Source organism: Schistocerca nitens, chromosome 3 (assembly GCF_023898315.1).
Source record: "Schistocerca nitens isolate TAMUIC-IGC-003100 chromosome 3, iqSchNite1.1, whole genome shotgun sequence".
Taxonomy (NCBI): domain Eukaryota; kingdom Metazoa; phylum Arthropoda; class Insecta; order Orthoptera; family Acrididae; genus Schistocerca; species Schistocerca nitens.
The window spans coordinates 489,721,088-489,745,484 of record NC_064616.1 but is presented as its reverse complement, the minus strand read 5'-3'; the positions used below and the strand labels follow the sequence as shown (position 1 = coordinate 489,745,484).

General features: G+C 40.7%; 1 protein-coding gene across 1 annotated transcript in view; it reads left to right on the top strand.

Annotated features, from left to right (window-relative positions):
* LOC126249291 (neuronal PAS domain-containing protein 4) overlaps positions 1–24,397 on the top strand; it is a 462,434-nt gene that overhangs the window by 322,708 nt on the left and 115,329 nt on the right. Inside the window, exon 10 of the mRNA XM_049950945.1 lies at positions 6,402–6,516. Coding sequence (XP_049806902.1) covers positions 6,402–6,516 — 115 coding nt within the window. The remainder of the gene's footprint in view (positions 1–6,401; positions 6,517–24,397) is intronic.

Sequence of the window (24,397 nt, the reverse complement as noted above, 5' to 3'; positions counted from 1 at the left end):
ATCAAAGCTCTTACCTCTCGCAAGCTTTCGTTATTGTGTTTTTGACTTCCCACTTCTGCGACCAGAACTTAATCTACACATTTTACTTGGGACTCTCCCAATAAGGTGAAATCACGAACAGTCTATTTTAACCTTTTACAGAAACTGAGATGAGCGACTTCCGAGGCAAGCAGTCCCGACTGGACGGAATGGGTTGTGGGAAGTTGATGCGCGGCTCGAGGCAACGGCGAAGGCCGTCCTCAAGTGTGAACCAGCCGGCCCGAGATAATCGCGTCAGATTATCTGCCATGGCACGCTCCCTCCCGCCCGATTTGTCCCACAGGATTGCTCCGCTAGATCCCATCACGAGATTCCTCCCATTTATTGGCGTGCTTTGCTCGACACCGTCCGTATCTCACTACGGACGACCCGCATATATATAGTCAGCCAACTGCGTTAAAAGACAGCTCAGAATACTCTGACATCTCAGCTCTCGTCACTGAAGCTTTTATGAAACTAAGCATTTCCACGAAACATATCGGGGAAATGCTCAGACTGTATATGCGCATTAGTATGAAAAAATATGACACAGTTTGTCATAAAATGAACGCAGAACTGTATTCGGCTGTTTTTCGTCCTGTTCTACGCAAATCGCGGTTGCTCTGGCCATTTTAAAATAAATCTAACTACACTGACAAAGTAAAGAGCGTGTGGACAAAAAAATATGAGTAAACTGATGAATTATGTTTATTATCAAGACTTGTGGACACGTGTGTGCCGTCCGTTCACGTCGTCCGCCCTCCATTAAGTGCCTTACCAAAGCTAAGGGGAGTGACTGAGTGATGTGCATCCATAGCACAGCACGGCCTCCGTGCTGCTGCAACTCGTAACGGCTAAGAGCCTTGTCATATTATCGTACAAATACTATTATTCCTTTCACAAGACCTCACGTGTTTTGTGCAATAATCTGTCGTTAGTCATAGGTTACTGTAACAGTACAGTTTAGACAACTGCATCCACGCATTGATAGTTACGTATACAATAAACTATTGGGTATGTACTGTCAGCGCCAACTACAGTGTACATGGATCTTGTGTGAAAGTTATTTGGAGAATCGTTAGTGTGTGTCATATCATCATGTGCAATGTGTAAATTATTTGTGTGACAAAACTTAAGATTACTTTATCGCAATAACTGTTGCATGTTTTGGTTGTGAACTGTACTTGCTTCGAAAGGCCTATAATAAGTATTTCAATGAAATTTATGTTTCAAACGGTACACATAGGGCCTGACGGTTCTAGTTTTCATGTCGTCATGTTGCAGTTAACGTGTATCATCCGAAAGCAATTAAGCATAAAAAAGCTATTTACTGTAATATATTTTGTTGCAAGTACATTTCACAGTAAATGCACAGTTTAAATTGTTATGCATAGCAATCACTATCTGTTAAATTATTACAAAAACCATTATTTTATCGATCTAATAGTGTTAGATAATTATAGTTTATTTATAATGTTGCCATGCCCTTTTCTCGTTCCACTCTTAAATTATTCACCAATCAGAACAGCTAATTAGGAAATATGATCGATAACTGTATTGTGATGTTGTTCAGATGAATCTCTTATGAAGCGATCAAAGTGCCAAATAAAGCTGTAGCCCTGTAAAACACAAAGTATTGTGTGGCTTGACTTTCAACGAATCAGCAGCTTAACTACTGGCAATACAGGTATTGTAGATGCAATGTATATGGGACTATGTAAAGGAAATGCAACAGGGAATGTTCCTCTTGTCGCGTTTAGACAATTCAGGAGAAAAAGTTATTGTTCAAGTCATAATAAAACAATGTGATAGTGTCTGAGAACCGTTGCTCTGCTTTTGTAAAGAGCCCGGTGTGTTAGAAGTGATTTTGTTTGTGTTGTCGCTGTGACAGCCAGCAACTGCGAAGCAGCGATTATTCCAACAGCGTCCATAAAATCCCGTTAATCTCGTGCCGGGGTCACACCCAGCTTAAGTACACAGCTCCGGCTATGATTAGCAACTTCCCATTATTCCCGCACACGGGAATATTTTAGACACGACCCAAATACGTTGGACAGCAAATTGCCATCTGCGTAACATGGCCGTATTTCAAATAATAATAACGTGAAACTGTAACTGCTTATAAAAGAAAAGGATCGGATACGTAGATTAAGCTTCAGCCTCGAATACAGACCGTGAAAAGGTTAAAGGTTTTAATCTCTACGGGAGTGTCGCTACTTTCGTCCACACGAGCCAGTCACTGTCTTGGCAGCGTCAGGTAAGGCGACGAGAAATCGTTTCCAGGTTCTCAATCTCACATTTCTCTTAAAATCATTGATTAATCATCTGTTGTGTAATGTCACGTGGATAGTAACTCGTGATAGTACCTCTTGGAATTTATTACAACAGTGACCAAGTTGTTTTAATTTTATTTCAATTTTTTTTATTCACAAATGCAAACTTTCAGCGATGTGAAGAACACGTGAGTTGCTGACTTGCCCATAAATAGGGAAACTTTGTCATGATGGCCTAGGCTAATGCTGTTATGAATTTAAAATCTTGCGCTAATTTGATATATTTAAGCTTAATAACTCTGCGTTTGATAGTGATGAACAATAGCAACACAGTGTAGTGGCCTCTCTCGACTAAAAGTGTTTAACGGTCGTTGTCTTCGACAGTTTGTTGGGAATCATGCATAACACAGAAGTCACCGTAGTCATTCGGGAATCTGTGGAAATAAAGACTTCTTGGCACGAGGCTAAAGGGAACATATATTTAATGGGCCAATAGTTCAACAAAAAATAAACATTCGCTAATAAGTTCCGACTGATTTTCCCCGTGTCTCTCCACAATATCCTCCAACCAACCCCGTGTGGGGTATAATATTTTTATCTTTTAAATTTCCAAATTAATATTTTGATATTTCTAGAAATTGTAGTGTTGCTGATTCCAAGAAAGTCGGTGACCACATAGGAAACGTACAGATCTGCAAGAAAAACCTAGCCTGTTTGTCAAAGAAAACTCCAGAAGGCTTTTCTGGAGAATCTATATACGTATAAAGCAATCTTGGTTTTAAATAATAGTTTGAGGCACGATTTTTCACTGCATGTATTGACTTACAATCTGTACATAGTTTCAAGCAGTATGGAAATCGTTTTAGAGATGATAGTCCTTATTAAAATGATCTCCCTGGTAATGACTATAAAGTACTCTTCAGACATAGAGGATGATTCTGGCTGAAACAACAAACAGCCGCGATTAGCTATCTGGAAATACTTGATTTTCTGTGAACTATCTTTCAAGCTTCTGCACAATTATTAGATGACAGTTTTTACGGGAAAATGAAATTCGTATCGTCGTCAGGGCTGCAGCGGTGTGGTAGAATCCAGAGAGTTATGTGCAATTCTGAGGTCTCGAGTGAAAAGATACTTCGATACAATATTTTTTGTGACCCAGGATAGATCTACAGTACTTCAGACTCATTTAAAGCGCAGCATATTCTAATCGTGATGTGTTGTAACGGAAATCGTCATAGCGAATTTTTGTTCATTATCTTAAAATTCATTCAGCGTCTGCGGTATCTTACAGCTTTGGCTACAATCTACACAAAGTTCACCAAATGATCTTTTCGTAGAAGTCATTGTCTAGTGACGAACCAGGATGCAGCAATAAGTTTGAAATCTAACTCACAGGATAATAGTGTTTTCTCTCGAATGTTGGCTTGTGGGATACTGTTTTTCTCCTGTTTTCGGGAAGGCAGCCGTTCAGCCTTTGTAAATTTTTATGAAGTCTCATCCATTGCATATGACCATTTCTCAATATTCGAACAACTGGTGATTATATAAATACAGTAACGTCATATTTGAGATCCAGAACCATGCCAGACGCAGGACTCGAATCTAAAATGTGCACTATACGCACTGTCGACTTCATATCGAGAAGGGAATAAATATTTCAAGATAATAAATCGTGAACGTTTGGCGTTTCTGTTGAACTGCCGTCTACTTTCACCATAGTCACCATAATGTACGAGGTAAATAGAGGGGTAGACAGAACAGACGTATCAGTAAAATTCAGTTGCGTGTGTGGCCACCTCTAGGTCTAAATAAATCTGCTACAGTTTCTGCTACTTTTTCATGTGGCCTTCATCAGTAATTACTTGCAATGTGTCACCACCGTTACTGTTATTTCAATCTCCGGCAGAGGTGCGCTCTTGCAGCGTGACAAAAAATTCACTCTTTAATCAGTGTTGCGCATTATTCCTTTACATTACAAAAGCAAACAAATGAGGTGGCAGTAATGAGTTCAAAACTATACAGAGATGACATTGATATAGTCCTGAATCAGTAACGTTAATGGATCATTAAAAGGTTTAGAGGTCAGATCTTTCAGTTCAACCGTTAAAATGACGCTGTTGTGCTACTATGACGTGCTGATGATTTGTGCTAATATGGGATGCTGGTGGTGTATTACAATTATCATGTTCGTGGTGCAGGTAGGATGATTGGTATAATGGTTCCATGAAAAACCCTAAGAGGCAATTGACGGTGATTACGGATGTAGTGACACAACAGGGTGCCTGGATTGGTGATTAGAAGGTAGATTATTGTGTGCCGGTATTGAATTTGCCAGTTAATGTACTGACTTCGAAAGTGCTCCAGGAAGTGCAGAAGGTTTTGGAACTGGGAAAGCTAGTTTAGGATGCGTGTGGTAAGGAAGAGTGTATAGGTCAGTGATACGTTGTTGCAGATGTATATGTAATATATCCATCCAGTAGAGACACCACAAGGTAGTTTTGGGATTCTCTTTGGAGGAGGAGAGATATAGTGCCTGTTTCTTTTTACAAATTTTGGTTTTCATTTTGTTAGTTCTCATCTACAGATCAAATTGAAGCTTTTTCCTTGTAATTCATGTGCTTGCACATTTGATTTTGGCTCCGGGAACCTGACAGTTCTTCCTATTCCTCGTTGTAGAAAGTTTTCTATGCTGCGCAGTGGGGAAGCTCTGCAGACACTCAGAACTTTGTTCGGCAGTCGCAGTTTTGTGATATATTTAAATAATGAAGCCGTAACACACCTTAAGGAATTTAATTGAGGTGGACTATGAACCTGCGCTGATAGACTGGCTGTGGTTGTCATAGGATGTAACGTGATAAAAGTACATTTCATTTTGAAGTGAAGCGGACACATTTTTATTTCTCGCTCATACTGAAGCGACAATTGCTGCATGTTTGCCAAATAACAAAACGTGAACAGTTAAGTAGAATAACTTTCAATCAGCGACAAACTGCTGGAATCAAGATTCAGTGATTTTCTGTATTTTATCTTTAGTGTAAATACCATTTATTTATAGTTTTTTTTTGCAAAGAAATTCTAGTAAATCTCGATATTTTAATGTCAGTGGTTTTGCTTCGTTGTTATTTTCCCATCATACTGAGCCTAGGGCACCCAGAGTTTTATGAAAGGTTCTCTGCTTATAGCTGTATATGAGCTAAACATTAGATTCTCTTAATTTCTCTCAAAAATCGATCGATTCTGACGTAGGGTACGGTGCGAAAATGGGCGGTACAGTAAGGATCAAATGAAGATGGAGATACCTGAGGACTTATAAGATACTTGTAAAATTTGCAACATTTCCTTCCGTGTCGCGCTCGTCTCAGAATCCCCTGAATGAGTCCCACGGTTTCATTTGGATGTTTTTCACAGTACGAAGATGTCGCAACTTCATTCCCTTAGACTTCGCAGGACCCGTGGCAAGATGCGATGTGTTTCTTTGCTTCCTTTTATATGTAGTGCTAATTCTGTACAATTAGTTTCGAAAAAGCCAAGCTATATTTATGTTGCTGGGCTGGACAGCTGTATATTTTTACTTACTTTTTGTGACTGTTTTCGGTTAAATAATCATCGTCGGACTCTAAAACCCCTCAACACAGATTTGTCTTAATGTTTATTTAAATCTGAGTAGCCGGTGGCGAAGTTTTCCGATACACAACGTACGGTCCCGCTTATGAATCTTATATGCAGAACACCGTATCGTAGTATGTGGGAACACGCATCATCCAAAGATGCATTATTTCTACTGGAATTTAAAACAATGTGAACGTGGATCTTGACAATATGGATTTAAGTTCCGTTTTAACCAAAACTGGCAACAAGGGTCTTTAAGTTTTGGATAATTAGTCGTTTCTTTCCGTAGGCACAGTGTCTAAAATTGTTGCCCCCGCTGTTTTGTGAGAATTCTGCCTCGTGTACAACCATTCCTGGGACGCCTTATCTTTAATGATACGGGTAAATAGCAAATTGGCGTACGGAGAAAGATGGCGCAGTTTTTTGAGGTAAGTTTAACGGTGGAAATGCTTGGCCCGGCGAGCTGTCAGGTGTGTCACGGGCCGGCTGTGTCCTCAGACGAGAATAACAGCGTCGGCGGTGTGGGGGCGGGGGCGGGGGCGGGGGCGGGGGCGGGCGGTGGCGCCTGCGTGCGGCGAAACCGAGAGGCGGCACGTCGCCAGGCTAACGGGAGGCGAGCGCGAGGGCCCATACTGATGGCGCGCGCTTTGTATTCACGCCTAACTGCGATGCACTTACTATCTCGACCTTCAATAATGGACAATGGCAACAGCGGCCCGGGCACTAACTCTGGAACAATGGCCGCGCCGACTGTTTTGTGCAAATAAGGAAATAAGTCATCGTAGCTCGCTTCTCGTTCACGGTCGGCCGAGCGCGCTAGTCGCTGCGTGCTTACCGCGCTTCCAACACTCCTCGGCTAGCATTGAGGCCCCCCTTTCCCTCGATACCCCTCTTCACTCGACCGGAAAAAACCTTTGACATTTTCACCTTGTCCACTTGCTTATTTGCTAACTCTGGTACACGAGAATCTGTTCTCAAGCTATGCTATTCACGGCGAGTCTCATTGAAAAATCTCTATTTATCAACTGAGTAGCATCTTCTTATTGACGAGTTTCTTACTCAGCTACCAGATGACATACAGAAACATTTAACACGTCGAAATCTAACATCAACCCGAACTTTCGATATAGGTAAATTTTGGCCCCATTTCCGCCAGCTAAGTTTTGTTTGTTGCCAGTTATTGCTAACGCGTAAGGTCAACACGTAGTTTTCTTAGTCCCCCGGGAGTCATCTTCCTGCTGGCACCATTTCAAGTAGCTAGTGTCTTGCTCGTGTATGATTCATAAGCGTGAAATATTGTGTCGATTTTACAATTCTTGAACTTAAGTAGCTTGTTATACGGAAGTTAGTGTCCAACATCGTCTCCTTCGCCCAACATACACTCTCATTATCGTCTAATTGCGCACATACAATGTCTACCGCAAATGATTCCTACAGTTACAGTTTTCTAAATAAGATCACTAGGTTTTAAGTTTTTGACCTAAAACGAAGAGGCTTGGCTCCGTTGCAGTGTCAATAAGCGGCGCGTGTCCACTGTCGGCATGTTATTTTAACCTTGGAATCCGTCACATTTCATCACTCCTTTTGTCTCTGTAATTTTCGAAGTGTGTGTCACACGTGTAGTGAGAGATGCTTCAGTACGCAGTCTCTCAAGAACAAAACTGTTTTTTTCCCTTCTGCTTTCAATTTCTGCCTTACTATCCCCCTATTTCACCATAAAAAGTAAACACATATAGAATGTTTCGAAACGGGAAATGTTTCAGAGCTGTCCTGTGAAGTAATAAACAAAAAGAAAAAAGTCAAAGTCCCATCCCCACGCTGCGAAGCATTCGTGACATGTTAGGCTTCCAGTAATCTCTTTCTAATATATCCAGCGCGTGAACCCTCATTGTTCCTGTCTATCACCTCTCTGAAAGTCAGAGAAACGTTCATGTGTTACTCTGTTTGGATATTTCATCCATCCCTGCTCAGACGCTCAGTTAAAGTTAAATTAGAAATTAGGTCCCTCGAAAAAGAAGAAGGTGATGATGACAGAATGGTAGACATTTTCTGATTCCACCCAAATAATCACACCTGTGGAAGATATATTTTCAACTCACTATTAGCAATCATAAGGAAACTTTTTGTATTCTCACGTAGTCATTAATGGATTAAGGAGGTACCTGTTTATCTCAGTTTTCACCTTACACGATTGAATTACTGATTTCGTCAGACTTGGAGAATTTTTTCTTGTTTATCTAAAACCGACACGAAAGCGAAAGCGTATCGAAAACAGATAATTTGTGCTGTTGCAGAACGTTTGTAAAGTTCGTTGGAAGTCGATGTGATATCCCGTTAATTTCATTTCAAAGCTTCTACTTAACTGACTGGTAGATACCGCTAACCTCTCTAGAGCGCTTATGATGTATTCATACCTCATTTTCAGAGAAGTGTCCTTTCTGGACACCAAAAACATCTTACGTTCAAAGGGATCGTGTAGAATTTCTTTTAACTTCTCGGTGTGTATAATATAACCAAGTAACATCCTCAATGCTACAGGTGCAGGTAAACAGTTATATAATAGTACAATCCGCTTAATTAGGAAGTTTTTCTTTTAGCTTCCTTAGATCTAGAAAGAAAAGAATACTATTCCTTACAGACTTCGTAGAAGACCCCTTTAAAACTATTATCTGTATTTCACCATAAAACAAAAATAAAAGTCCCACGCTGACTCAGCTTCTCCTCCTTCTTGTCTCTCTCCCCTCTCTCTCTCTCTCTCTCTCTCTCTTGCTTCCTGCAACCGAGTCGCGTAAGTCGCATAAGTCGCATAAGTCTCAGTGGCTGCTACTCAAAAAGGAGAAGAAGAGCTCCTACATTTCTCCCAACTACATGCACCAGTCTGTGACCCCCCGACTTTTATTCTGGACCGAAACGACAGGTCTGTGGTTACAATAACACTTCCAGGTCGACATGCCGGTGGTCGCGCAGAAAATATGTACAAAAAAAAATGTAAAGGATGGCCGGCGACCCCGCTTGTCCTTGAAACGTTCGTCGACGAGAGTCGAACCGAGGGACCCCATGGGGTGCAGGCCACCGGGGAAGATTCTCCGCTACTGTGATGTCATATGCGGTGTAATATGGTTATATATGTCGGCATTGTTCCCACCGCAGTTGTGGTACGGCGTTTTGTTGTGTCTCGATCCGTGATTTACCGGGCACATAGCTCCAAGGCTGCGTCCCTGTACAGTCGCAGGCGGTGGCGCTTCCACTCTCGCACGCCGATCACTTTGCACGCTCTTATCGGCTTCTGCTTACCTCACCTGCTAAGGAAGCAGACTTCTCTTATCATTATGTTTACCAGTCCAAATACATCCCACGGAGAGAGAGTTTCTGATGTAACTTCTTTCCATGTCGTTATATACTTTAGTTCTTTCCTGCTGTAATCTTTCGACATACTATCAACAACGATTTAAAATGATGAAACGATTATTTAAAATAGTTGAGTATTTCTGCATATTTATTTTTATAATAAACGTTGTCGATTTAAATAACGTGAAACTTAATTCAACCGCTCACTCCACCTATTTGCGAGTTTCACGAAATTTTACACATCTAGCATTACCCACACTTTCTTTTCTATTTTACCCTACAAAATCTGCTAACATTTTTAGTCAGTTAACGTATTTCCATAAGCAAATCGTAATTTTTCCATATCTCTAAATACCTTCAACACAAAACAGATTAGGTGTATACACGTAATTTTACATTCGGAAAATCGAATTTTCGCATTTGTTGGTGTACATTACACGTACGGAAGATTATACTGTAGGTGAAATACGAGTAGCGGTAAAAAGAAATCCCGGAGTTTGTAACTGTAGAGAAAAAAAGCTTACTACCCCTTCTCCTGAGACGTCGAACAACACTTTATGTGTCAGAATGACGCCCCCGTGCTTTGTGTATTAATGCAGGTGAATTATTTGGGTGCGATTATACTTGCAGAACAAACCACTCGTACAAGACGGCAGGCGCTCACATGCAAACCGGCTCGCTCACTTGACTGTACGTAACGTATCGAACCGTGTTTGCATATCAGGTCCACTTCTTTTTTCGAGAAGCGGAGGAGCCCACCTACTGATTTTTGCCAGTAAAAGAGCTCTTCTTCAGTAGACTGATGACGTCACAGTCACGAGTTGCTTGCACGGCAAGAGAACCTTACGGGACGAAACGGGAGCTATAAATACAATAGGTGTATTGAAATGAGAATATCTTCAACGTTGTCTGCGCTTATGTGGATGGCTAAACACCGACAGAACTGATCATGTCTACCCTCCAATCGTGCCTTGGTGTCTCCAATATTCCCTGAAACGATTTCCGGAATGAAATTCGGTACACATTAATTAAAGACGGATATGGACAAAGCTTGCATCAGATATATGAACTGGCTGAAATATTTACAAAGCAACTAAATACAGAAACAAAATCGTTAATGGGTTTACAGTTCGTAAAACATTTCACTGTTTACGAAAATTGGGATTCTTTAATAGTACTTTTTTTTCTAAATGATTTCCTACTGCAGGTTTACTGCCAGTTCAAGTGTACAAACTGAAGGAGGAGTCCCACAATTAATTTCGAAATTTCGTTCTTAAATCTACCTGTAGGTAACATACCACTGCTATTACCCCATAATGCTTTTCAAAGTATAAGAGTGTATTTGAAATAACAGTTTTAGTCTAAGGAAATACAAAATGGAAACTATCTTTCTCTTCTGTATTTGTCTATGGAGGAACATACCCTGTTCAGGAGCATCCATATTACCTGCAGAAAATTATTTTGTGAATGTAATGGTAAACCACACACTCAAACATCGTGACCATCATACTTAATGTAGGAGACTTTAATGTGAAAAAAATAACATAAGCTGCTGATTTTGTTGAAAAATGAAAGGAGACGTCATGACAAAATTTCGTATACATACTCCACCCAGGAGTTAAGAGATGAAAATCAGTATGTGTGTGTTAATCTATTGCAGGTGCATCAAGACGTTGTTCTGAGAGTTTAATATTGTTGAATATATTTTGTAAAAGTATAATTACTTACTAAGATTTACATAGATATATGTATCTAATTGTTTAGATTATTTAATGCACATGACGTTCAAGGTAAACACCTGAGCGGCTTGTTATCCCTCCGTGCAATTTAGAAATGGAATTGAGTGTGTTGTGAACATTGGTTAAGGGTTCGATAAGTATTACTGCGCTCGTTTCGTGTTGAGTTGTGTAAAACAGAAGAGTCGAATAATCATCTTTAATTAAGAAAATTTGTTGTTGTTTTCTTTACCTTTCCTATTTTCATCCTTAACATTCTGATAAGATGAAAGGTTCGCAGAGAATAGATGTGTATTGTTAAAAACGAGATTTTGGCTTCACTCACATACACGTGCCTAGAAGGTGGTAAGGAGATGGCACCGATTTTTATCCCAGAATTGCCATGTACATTGAAAAATGTTACCTGTGCTTCTTATACTATAAAGAAGAAAGCTCCTTTCTTTTGCGACGTAACTAAGGTAAGTCTTTGTTGAAAGTAATTGTGAATCCTTTATTTTTGACACAAGATAATGTATCTCTGACCGCCAGACCTTTCTGCCACGTGTTTCTTATCCTACCATTTGAATTTAATTCTGATTCAGTAAAAAACACGTTTATTCTACACTCAGTTCTGAGATTAACTTCAAAAGATCTTACCTAAAATCACATATCTCTTGGACTCACGTATCATGTGAATGTATGTTCTTTGCAAAATTGCTGCAAATTTCTGATCGATGTGGAAATGGGGTGCAAAAGAACAAGAGTGTTTTGAAATTGCTTCATTTGTCGTTAAATCAAAGTAAAAAACAGAACCTACTTTCATTTCAAGCAAGCAAACAAAGGGATAAGCTATTCTCCAAATAAACTGGTAAGAAATTCTATCATTCTTTGCTCACGTCAACCTGTTATTCTGCAGGAAAAAACAGATACTAAATTTTTTACTATATTTATGACAATAGACAGTTAATCGTACGTTGCTTAGCCACTAGCCACTGTCTACGACCCATTTTTAACATGTAACATTCTTTCAACCCACATATACTTCAATGGAGAACAGCGTTTGCCTAATATTGAGACCCAACAGAGAAGAAAATTTATTTTGTTGATTTTCAGTAACATTGTTTATTCTGATATTTAGTGTAACTTTATGTAGAAGACTTTTGTTTCTAAATTACAGTACATAGTTCATTCCTCTCGTTAAACACAACGGTGATGGTGAAGTTATTTCGCCGCAGATATGCGATGAATCCAGTAGGAGAATAAACACACTATGTAGGTTCCCGACTACACATTGGGCACTATTCTCGACAATCATATAGTTGATCTTTACGTGTGGGAAGAATTTTAATTGATATTTATTCATAGAAACATCAAAGAGATACGGCACGTAGAAAATATTTGTGTAATACGCTAAGTATTGTACACTAATCTGCGATATTTAACACGTAGGGGCAGGACACAATCAAATATATAAAATATAACTGTACACCACTTTCACAATAGCATAGGAAAGAAATTATAATTACACAAATTGTATTCACAGTTTACATAGCACCTCACTACAGATGAATGATAATTTAAAAGAATTTTCAAATAAACCAAAAGTAGACGCCATTGCTTATAGCAGAAGGCCGAGCGCTTCAGTGTCAGTTATGAGAGTACGCTTTGAGGATAATGCTTCCATCTGTTGAAATCATTTCTGTCGATTTCTAGCGTTTCCGAAATTGTGCAGCACCATCTGCTTAAGAAAAAAAGAATGTGTCGCAGAATAGTCTTGCCACGGTCAAGTTATCTATCCTTGACTCAGTGACTCATGCTAGTGTTAGGGTGATGGGTGAGATACAGAAAGATAGAAAATAATGTCGATCGGTATGCAAACATCCCACAAAAAGGATGGAAACGTAAAAGTTTGCCATGGAAAATCGTGACGTGTATCTTGGAAAGGGTAATAAAGCAGAAATTTTACATTTTGATTTATGATCAATGTTTTGAAAGCGAGCGTGAAATACTAACATGCGCAGAAAAACGCCTACAGCTACTCTAGTTGATAATGAAGAAAAGTAACCCTCTAAACCAAAAGTTCCAAATGAATGAAGTTGTGCTTCCATATTGTACATCTTAGAGATTGCCTTTGTTCTGATTTACATCTGTTTTATTTTTGCAGTCTAGAGCATAGTAAATTATTTCGCGGGGTGTTCCCAATTTCGGCTTATTGTAGTCATTATCAGATATATACCGAGGAAGAGAGACGTGTAAGGCGTGTAGCTAACTATCCAATAATTACACAAAAGAAGTTATCGTATAATACAGTCTCAACTTGATGAAAACCATGTACTACAGTATGAAACGATTTACGCAGGAAATTAAAATGAAGCCACAGCTATTCCATTTCGTATATATGCACTCCGTCGTTATGTCTAAACACCTAGAACACGTTCGTCATTGAAAATCACCTCGAACACTACATTATCTTTCCTTGGGTCACTATAAAAACATGGCAGTCATTTGCTCTATTCAAAATAGTTTATACGAAAAGGATGGGTAGATAATGTAATGCCTATCACCAAGAGGGTACCACTAACCTAGTGAGGCAGTCCCAGTGGTATGACACTGGACTGGCACTCAGGAGGACGACGATTCAAATACCCCTTCAGGCCATGTTGATTTAGGTTTTCTGTTGTTTCCCTAAATCCGTTAAGGTAGATACCCAGACGGTTCGTTAGAAACACTTTCCCAATCCGAGTGTGTGCTCCGTCTCTAATAATTTTATCATCGACGAGACGGTAGACCCCAGTCTTCCTTCCTTCTCTATTTGCGTCATCAAACAACAGGAAGATGAACCGTCTAATCGAGATCATCAGGGATGGAGTAAGAGATCGGATTGGAGAAGAATCGTGTAGAAAATCGGCCTCGTCCTTTTCAAAGGAATCATCTCTGTGTTTTCCTTAAGCGATTTGGGGAAACCACGGAAAATCTGGACGAGAATTTGAACTACATTCTCCCGAATTCTAGTCCAGTGCGTTACTACTGCACCACCTTTCTCAGTGGTATTGTACTACACGTCGCTTCATTTATGAGAGAATATACCGCATTTTGTTTTCTTGGAAAATATTGCTAGATGGCTAGATTAAGCTGAAACCGATGATCGTGCAAAATAATTAATTTTACTAACACTGACGCTACAGAGAATATGTCATCATTTATGTACCAACTATCTTGGACCACAGTCCAAGCCTTCCTTAGCTAATATGCCCTTCCGTAGTAGTGCATACAGACGAATATCAGATCTCATCTAGGAAGATATTACTCCGGGCTATGCACAGATATGCTGCTCTGTTCATTGTTGTCTTAACAAATATCGTAAACGGCAGGCCATTGTGTGCTATATCTCCACCCATCCAGCACTTTCAATCATTTTTACTCCAATTTTTCGGTGCCCTACCCAAATATTATGATACTATGTCCCCCATACAGAGATGTTCGTTTTATATTTCCACTGATGTATTTGAATGCCATACTAGAGGAATCTTTCATCGCTACGTGAAAGAATACCTCTATATTTAGGAATTTGTTGCTCATGCTAAAGGATTTTCATTTTGCGACGACTGGCTATCGGTCTCACTAGGATAGCATGGCTTTAAATTGCTTCTGAAAATAAGTGCTACAATCGAGAAATGTACTGGCTGAAGTGATAGAGCAGAAGCTACGTTTGATGGTGATACTTTAACAGTAACAGAAAATATCTCACGTATTCACTGAATTAGCTTCATGGAACTTTATTATGAGAAGTAACCAATTATGTGATACAAATTTAAGTACAACAGCAATGAAGTTAACGATTACAGGTTTGCGTGTTGAGGCTAACTGCGAGGAACGGTTACAGTATTTACCGATTTGCAATACTTGAACTAAGAATTACAGACCAAAGTAGATTACTGAGCAGGAGATTTTGCGACCAGAGTCGGCTTTCGTTATGTCCTTCTGGACTGTGGGCCACGTCATATTGTGCAATATTTGGTCCACTTCTGCGAACGGCGACACATTGATTCTCCATTTTACGTTGTGACATGGTTTGCAGCCAAGAAGGATTTATGAAAAAATCTGAGAACGTGTCCAAACGTGAAATTGATGGAAAGGAGTGCTGTTACTCTTATTTCCTGTTGTTTCCAGGGAAATAAATTAATAACCAGGTGTTATTACTTTCTGTTTAAACTCGGATGACACGATATACCTTCCACAGAATCCAAGGTCACACAATTGCCCTAAAATGCATACTGCAACTAAGAGTACGATTATACAGAGTAATTTCCAAATTATAAGATGCTCTACTTAATAGATGAATACAGTTTTTTCTTCACAGTAATCTTAACTTACAAAACTGTCAGAGTAAAACAACACACTCATTTTTCAGGCTTCTGCAAGCCCAGATTCGGTGTGTCTATTTCAGCCTGAAGGGTATTATTATTATTATTATTGTTATGTAGGCAAGTAATATTGGCGTCCAATGGCTCTTTTGTAATGGTCTTTAATTTTCATAGAATAGGATAGGGTTCTCACGTCCGTCATCTTTTGTAACTCCAAGTTGTGGAGATTGGTACAAAATGACAGAAATAACACAAACGGCCAGCTGAATCCTAGGAGTTCTTCTGGATCGAATGTAGTGTATCCTATGGTACTCAGGCAATGTCACGAAACCACAGTTCTACAGTTTTTGTTACAGAAACTAGAACAGCCTTTAAATATGTTATTTTTCATACGTAAGTAATGTCATAGGATCTAAAAGTTAATCTGCACACCGCGGAATGACATTTTCTGGGGCAGTAAAGAAAAGTTCGTTAGCAATTTGTACATACGATCGTCACCTAAGGGACAAAGCTCAGTAGTAGCCTTGTAGAAAAGTGGTGTAAGCTAGCATTGTATGTTTCAGTAACCTTATGTCACCGTGATATTCTGACGTAAAGTTAAACCTAGCAAGACGTTGATTTCGAAACATGCCTTAAGGGTTTTATTCTATGCTGTATCATGTCTTGACATAATTAGACTGGAACCAGATGAACAAAATTTTTATCTCTCGGTAGTCCTTTCTGTAAAGTGAGAGTTAATGATAATCTGCCCCATGTCATCGAAGACTGAATTATGAAATCAAAATGTTATTCTGAATAATCAAGCTGGCTTTTGTCTGCATCGGTATATTAATTTTGAATGGGAAAACAAGAACATTCTGATGGCATCCCTAAATCACTGGAAGCGAATTCTCGGGAACCTGCACTTCCCCCATCGTAATCCCGTGACTGTGGTATCCAGGTCCGGCTGCAGAACATTTTTCCACAAAACCGACTTATCATTTGGAGACCCCCTCCCGGTCTACCTCTTTTCCCCTTGTATATTTTCACCCGTCTCAATGTCTGCTTCTAATTGCATCATGCACAGTACATTAATCTTGTAAGCCGCGGCCGCTACTGATTTTGAGACGTCCCGTATAGAAATCTTACAGTAGCGGCGCCTCTGGCACCCCTCTCAGCTTCGCGAACCAAGCGGCACCTTGTATCGCTTGGGCCTAAAACCTCCCCTGGTGTTATCAACGATACCTTGAGCTTAAGCCTACCTTCCTTCTTTCCTGCAACAGTATGCTCTCAAAAAACAGGAAAAGTGTTATTTTTGTTACCGCTTGAAAATAAGCAAGATTTATTTCTTTTACTTCAAGAAATGAATAAAAGGCCATTTGGTTTTTTTTTACAATCATATGTGTGTTATAGCTAATAATTGCAGATATACCAAAGTAAGACTGTGCATAGGGAAACGAAGTAGTCGCACTGTTAATTATAAAAATCACAGATAAAATTATATTTCTATTTTAGCAGTATTTCTGTTGCTACGAAGTTGTATGTATGTTTACTTACAGTGGTTATGACTGCACAGAGAATGTCCTAGATATTTCATCTACCAAGCATTCCAAGAGACACGAAAAATAAGACTAAAGAATACATGTGAGGTTCTGCAGCTTGTGAGACTGGTTGCGGTTTGTCTATGTGTAGTAGTCTGAAATATATTTCTTGTAGTTACTGTTTGTGAATTTTAACATTATGTGTTAATTTTCGCCCATTTATTTCTCTAATAAAATATCCATAGGTAATATGTTTTGAATGTTACACGACCGGCTAGATACAAGGAATAGCCTGGATGCCCTTGTGTGGTCTACGCTCATACAGTGTTCCCCGGGAGGAATGACGAGTATTCAAGGATATGACAGGAACGATCATTCGTACCAAAACATCTAGTAAACATACGCTGTAACATGCATACATTAAGAGCTATGAACACTTCTTCATCTTCGATATTGTGAAACAAATCTCTTCTACTGCAAACTCTTTGCTTTCTGTATTTTGAGAGATGGTAGTATAATTATTAGAAAACTAGGAAAATATATCCAGAAAACATGTTATCCAATGTGCGTATCTTAAGCGCTATGAGCACTTGATCAGTAGAAGATATGTATTTCATAGTAAAGAAGATGAATAAGTACTCATAGCTCTTAAGATATGCGCTTTTAGAGCCCATTTTTATTGGACTTTCCTTCCTGTTTTGATCCATAATACACTCCTGGAAATTGAAATAAGAACACCGTGAATTCATTGTCCCAGGAAGGGGAAACTTTATTGACACATTCCTGCGGTCAGATACATCACATGATCACACTGACAGAACCACAGGCACATAGACACAGGCAACAGAGCATGCACAATGTCGGCACTAGTACAGTGTATATCCACCTTTCGCAGGAATGCAGGCTGCTATTCTCCCATGGAGACGATCGTAGAGATGCTGGATGTAGTCCTGTGGAACGGCTTGCCGTGCCATTTCCACCTGGCGCCTCAGTTGGACCAGCGTTCGTGCTGGACGTGCAGACCGCGTGAGACGACGCTTCATCCAGTCCCAAACATGCTCAATGGGGGACAGATCCGGAGATCTTGCTGGCCAGGGTAGTTGACTTACACCTTCTAGAGCACGTTGGGTGGCACGGGATACATGCGGACGTGCATTGTCCTGTTGGAACAGCAAGTTCCCTTGCCGGTCTAGGAATGGTAGAACGATGGGTTCGATGACGGTTTGGATGTACCGTGCACTATTCAGTGTCCCCTCGACGATCACCAGTGGTGTACGGCCAGTGTAGGAGATCGCTCCCCACACCATGATGCCGGGTGTTGGCCCTGTGTGCCTCGGTCGTATGCAGTCCTGATTGTGGCGCTCACCTGCACGGCGCCAAACACGCATACGACCATCATTGGCGCCAAGGCAGAAGCGACTCTCATCGCTGAAGACGACACGTCTCCATTCGTCCCTCCATTCACGCCTGTCGCGACACCACTGGAGGCGGGCTGCACGATGTTGGGGCGTGAGCGGAAGACGGCCTAACGGTGTGCGGGACCGTAGCCAAGCTTCATGGAGACGGTTGCGAATGGTCCTCGCCGATACCCCAGGAGCAACAGTGTCCCTAATTTGCTGGGAAGTGGCGGTGCGGTCCCCTACGGCACTGCGTAGGATTCTACGGTCTTGGCGTGCATCCGTGCGTCGCTGCGGTCCGGTCCCAGGTCGACGGGCACGTGCACCTTCCGCCGACCACTGGCGACAACATCGATGTACTGTGGAGACCTCACGCCCCACGTGTTGAGCAATTCGGCGGTACGTCCACCCGGCCTCCCGCATGCCCACTATACGCCCTCGCTCAAAGTCCGTCAACTGCACATACGGTTCACGTCCACGCTGTCGCGGCATGCTACCAGTGTTAAAGACTGCGATGGAGCTCCGTATGCCACGGCAAACTGGCTGACACTGACGACGGCGGTGCACAAATGCTGCGGAGCTAGCGCCATTCGACGGCCAACACCGCGGTTCCTGGTGTGTCCGCTGTGCCGTGCGTGTGATCATTGCTTGTACAGCCCTCTCGCAGTGTCCGGAGCAAGTATGGTGGGTCTGACACACCGGTGTCAATGTGTTCTTTTTTCCATTTCCAGGAGTGTAGTTCTTTCCAAAACGGGTAAAGTAAAGAGGTTGCTGTAGAAGAGATTTGTTTCACAGTATCTAAGCTGAAGTAGTATTCATACCTCTTCAGAAATGCCTTTTAGGGCCTATGCTTAGTAGACATTTTTTACTTCAAATGATCATTCTTGTCATTTTCCTTAATACTGACCATTTCTCCTGGTACACCCTGCATGTATAAAACCTCAAACTGCAATGAGATCGGCTGCGCCAGGAACGGCATATAGCGTTAACAAGCGCGAAAATACACATCTCTATTGTTCGTAGCTCAACCATTGTGATTGCACTGCGGTTACGAGGAACTTTTATCCGACTTCATTCGGCATGCAAAGCATCTAAAGGCATCACTGTAGTCAATCACCGTAAAAAGTTCCCCCTTTCAGAAAATATCCATCCTATCTAATCGGTAAAACCGTCGGAACTGAATTCTAAATCCTGGAAGTAATAATCCTGGGATACCATCCACAAGTTCCTAGGCGGTCATAACAGCAGTTCAGTTTCTGTACCGAGCGTTCGAGAATGAAGAAGTCTTTTACGTCGTGGAACATATTCACACGACCCGTGCGAGGAAATAAAAAGTACTGAGATGATACTTATTTATGTCGTGTTTCTTTCTTAGGGTGGGAATTAATTTCACTTAAACGTGACTGGTTATGGATGAAGTAGGCTACTTTAGTGAATGCTGTACAATGTTTACACTTACGAAATACCCAGACAAGACGGCCACGATGATAGCTCAATGTACAAGAGTCGCCGAAATCCTTCTTTCATAATACATCCACCCTCAGCAAGTAAGAGCACTTTTAAAAATCAGTATGATTCGGCAGTAGAGTAAGTCGAATGAGTTATTGAGCACACAAGACTAAGGCAATTTATAAACTTAATTGCGCTGCTGATATCCAATATGCCAAGTTTACAAAACTTTCTTTTAAAAAATCAACAATAGTACTTATTGCTAGTTACAAAGCTTAGACTTTTCCGAAATCTTTACAAGAATATACTGTCAACTGTTTTATAATGACAATGAGCAAGGCGAATGGAATAATAAACTAGTGTGAGTTGTGTAATCTACACAGAAATTTTTTTATTTATTCGAGTCAGGAACATACACACAGGATTTTATAAATTTATAATTTCACGTAAGGAAATAGAAGAAACTTATACATATACAGACAAAACAACTAAAATCAAACAGTGTTTGCACAGAAACGAGCAACTGTTATAGCATTTTATTGCGCCTTGAACAACCCTTCCTCGTTGCAAGTATGAAGGTTACATAAATAATGGCACCTGTGTTTATTTGTCTGTACTTCTACACTTTCACACAATGTTTTCCCTTGTGAGTATTCCCATTTCAATTACGTTACCCTTAGATTAACCAACGTCCCTTCGTAACCTTTTCAGTTATGTCCATCTTTTCTAGTCCCAGTTGCTTGGAGATGACTGATTTTTACTGCCCAAAGTTCTGCCTTGGTCTTCTTGGCTGTCTTATTTAGTGCAGATATTGACTGAAAAATCTCTTCCAGGCTTCGACCTACGTCTTGCTGGAGTACGTTCATGTGTGAGTTCAACTAATTTTTCCGACTTCCTCCCTTTCGGCATTTGCGATTACTTTTCGGGATATGTCAGGAGGAGCAATGGCTGTCATGCAGCAGAATTAATCAACAGAAATTGAATTCAGACACCCTGTAAATAGCCTTGCAGTTTCATTATGGACTGCGCCTAATTCTTTCGTGAAGGCAGATTTACATCACACTTGGCAGGCATATTCGCCAGCCGAGAAACACAGTGCCGCAGCAGAACCTGTGGCTGGGTATCCCAATTACCCTCAACATGTTTGGGGATGATGATGTTTGGGGCTTCAACATTATGTTTGATATTAAGGCAGTGCCGCCGGTAAGTGAAAGTTCTGTCTGAGGTAATTCCAAGGTGTTTGGATGTAAAACAATGCTCCAGCTCGAAGGCTTCGCAAATCGCTTTCAGTTTTCTTTCTGCCTGTATGTTTCGTAGGTGAAAAGCATAGACTTGAATTTTGTGTGGATTTGGCTTGAGGTGGTTGTTGTTATAGTCATCAGAAAACGTTGCCATAGCTATAATAAGCACGTGTTCCGTTTCTCGAAAATCAAATATATGTACTGTCAAAGCAGGATCGTCAACAGGATGGCTTAAATCTTTGCTGATCATTTGTTTAAATGTTGACGAGCGCGGATGACAATACACTACCTTGGGGCAGACAATTTCTTTCGTTCCTTCAATGGCTGTGTCATGTTTGGAATTGAGCACAGAATATTCGACTGTGCAATTATTCGAGTGAAAGAAAAGTTCTGGTTCAGAACGTAGATCTTTTGATACATTATACTGTGTTCGACTGTTTCCTAAGCTGATGAGAAGTCGATAAATGCCAGTTCTCATACCTATCCTCTAAGTGCTACATTAGATGAGTTATTCGTGCTAATCAGTTTCTTTCAGGTCTGAAATCGGCCTATTCAGGTGTAACTACGAAGTGGAAACTACAAAGGATGTTAAGAAAAACGGGAAAGTATACTTGCCGAGTGAAAGCGACAGGACACAAAATGCAGACTATCTGAATATTCAACATCAAATGTTCAGTGCTGAGGACGAAGATGTGAAGGACAAATAGAAAAAAAAATTCAAAACTAACCTTCTATATGTCTCGGACAAGTTTGTTCCGTGCAAGATCTCAAGAGATGGGAAAGTGGTTTAACAGCCGTGTCATTGACTACGGGAAAGCGTGTTAGAAAACTGCTACGTAAACAGAGAGCTTGATCACAGATTCAAGAGAAGTCAAAACCTAGCTGACAGACAAACGCTAGGCGAAGTGCGAACAGGAGTAAGGAAATCAATGAGAGAAACGTCCAATTCTGTCAACCGATCTGACTAAAAATCCTAAGTGATTTTAGTATGTCAAATCAGTAACCGATTCGAAATCATCTAATCAGTCTCTCAGTGACTACGCTGGCACCGAAACGGAAGATAATAGAGAGGAGGCTGAAATACTGAACTCGGTCTTCCGAAACTGTTTCACTGCGGAAGGTGGTAATGCTGTGCTTCCTTTCAATCACTGTACGAATGTAAAACTGCAAATACTGAGATGACCGATCGCGGAACAGAAGAGCAACTACAATCGCTTACTAGTAGAAAGGCATCAGGACCAGGCCGGCCGAAGTGGCCGTGCGGTTAAAGGCGCTGCAGTCTGGAACCGCAAGACCGCTACGGTCGCAGGTTCGAATCCTGCCTCGGGCATGGATGTTTGTGATGTCCTTCGGTTAGTTAGGTTTAACTAGTTCTATGTTCTAGGGGACTAATGACCTCAGCAGTTGAGTCCCATAGTGCTCAGAGCCATTTGAACCATTTGAACCATCAGGACCAGATAAGATACCTTCGAGATTCTACAAAGATTACGATAAAGAACTTGCTCCCCTTTCTAGCAGCAGTATGTCGTAGTTTTCTGAAGCAACGAAGGATACCTATCGACTGAAAAAAAAACGCCTATCATTTCCGTTTTTAAGAACTGTCGATGGAGAGATGCGCATAATTGTAGGCCTACATCGTTGACGTCAGTCTGTTGTAGAATTATAGAACACGTTTTATGACCTCTTTGGAGAATTTACATCTCTTCTATAAAAATAAACATGGATTCCGCTAACAGAGATCTTGCAGAAATCAGTTCGCTATGTTCCTCCATGAGAGTCATAGCGCTGCCGTATTCCTTGACTACGGGAAGACATTTGACACCGTCCAGCACTGCCGTTTAGTGAAACGAGCATCGGACCATATTTGCGACTCGATTCAAGACTTCGTTGCATATAGAACTCAACACGTCTCTGTTAAAGGAAGAAAATCGATAGATGTAAAGATAATTACCGGTGTATCCCAAGAAAGCGTGATAGGACCGCTACTGTTTACAATGTATATAGATGATGATGTAGAAAGCGTCGGAAGCTCTTTAAGACTGTTTACAGATGATGTGGTTGTCCATAAGAAAGTAGCAACACCAGACGACAGTATCAGCTTGCAAAATGTGCTACACAGGTTTGATGAATGAAGCAGACTCTGGCAATTGACCCTGAACGTAAAACAATGTAACATATTACTCATGCATAGGAAAATCAATCCATTACTTTACAACTATACTATTGATTATAGATTGCTGGAAACAGCATGTACCGCAAAATATCGATGAATAACTATACTGATCGACCTTAAGTGGAATGACCACGTAAAACAAATAGTAGTAAAAATAGATGCCAGATAGAGATTCATAGGGACAGGAAATGTATCTCATCCACGAAAGAAGTGGATTACAAAGTGCTTGTTTGACCGATTCTTGAGTAACGTTCATGAATCTTTAATCCTTATCAGGTAATACTGATAGAAGAGATAGAGAACATCCAACGGAGAGAGACACATTTCATCACAAGGTCGTTTAGTCGGCGCGAGAGCTTTACAGAGATGCTCAACAAACTCCAGTGGCAGCCGCTACAAAAGAAGTGTTGTGCACCACGAAGAGGTTTAGTATTGAAATTTCGAGAGAGGGTTTTCAGGGAAGAGTCGGACAGCATATTACTTCCTCACACATACATCTCGCGAAATGATCATCATGAGAACATTCGAGAAATTACAATTAATACAGTGACTTACCGACAATCATTCTTCCCATGGGCCATTCGCGAGCGGACCAGGAAAGGGGGAAGCAGTTAGTGGTATCAGAAGTATCTTCCGCCACACATCGTCAGGTGGCTTGCGGAGTATTCATGTAGATGTAGATACAAGTAAACTGTTGATCTTTGGTGAAAAAAGGTTCGAAAGCGTCCTTTTAAATATCTTATAGCGACAGAATAATAATGAGGGAGACCAATAGCTCAGAGGATTCGAAGACTTTTTTCCGGTTTCAAGATAATGGAGAGTATCCTACGAAACTTTTCGACTGCAAATGTTTGACTTCATTGTTGGTGCTCCGGTGAGGTCAGACCTGTAGTCCCGTGCCCCAGTTAGGACGACTCACATAATAAGAACGATTTTTAAATACGGAGAAATGTCTCTTATACCATCAATCAAGGTTATTTACGTGTTAAATTACCGATTTGCGTACCGTAAATGTTTGAAATTAATCGTTTCTAAAGACTACATTACTACTTGTAGACACGTTGAACAGTCCGCCGCGAAACACCAACAAATCCAGCACCTTCATACATCGTATGGCCATCGCATGGGCAAACATGATTGCCTTGTTTTTGCCACTCTGTCACATTCTTACATTTACCCATGTTTACGTACAATGTCCGCTTGCAAAATAATTGTCTCGCAGACCGCTACTGCCTTATGCTCAAGTAGAGACAGTGCGTGTCTCAATGGTTGGGCCATACGTAAAGG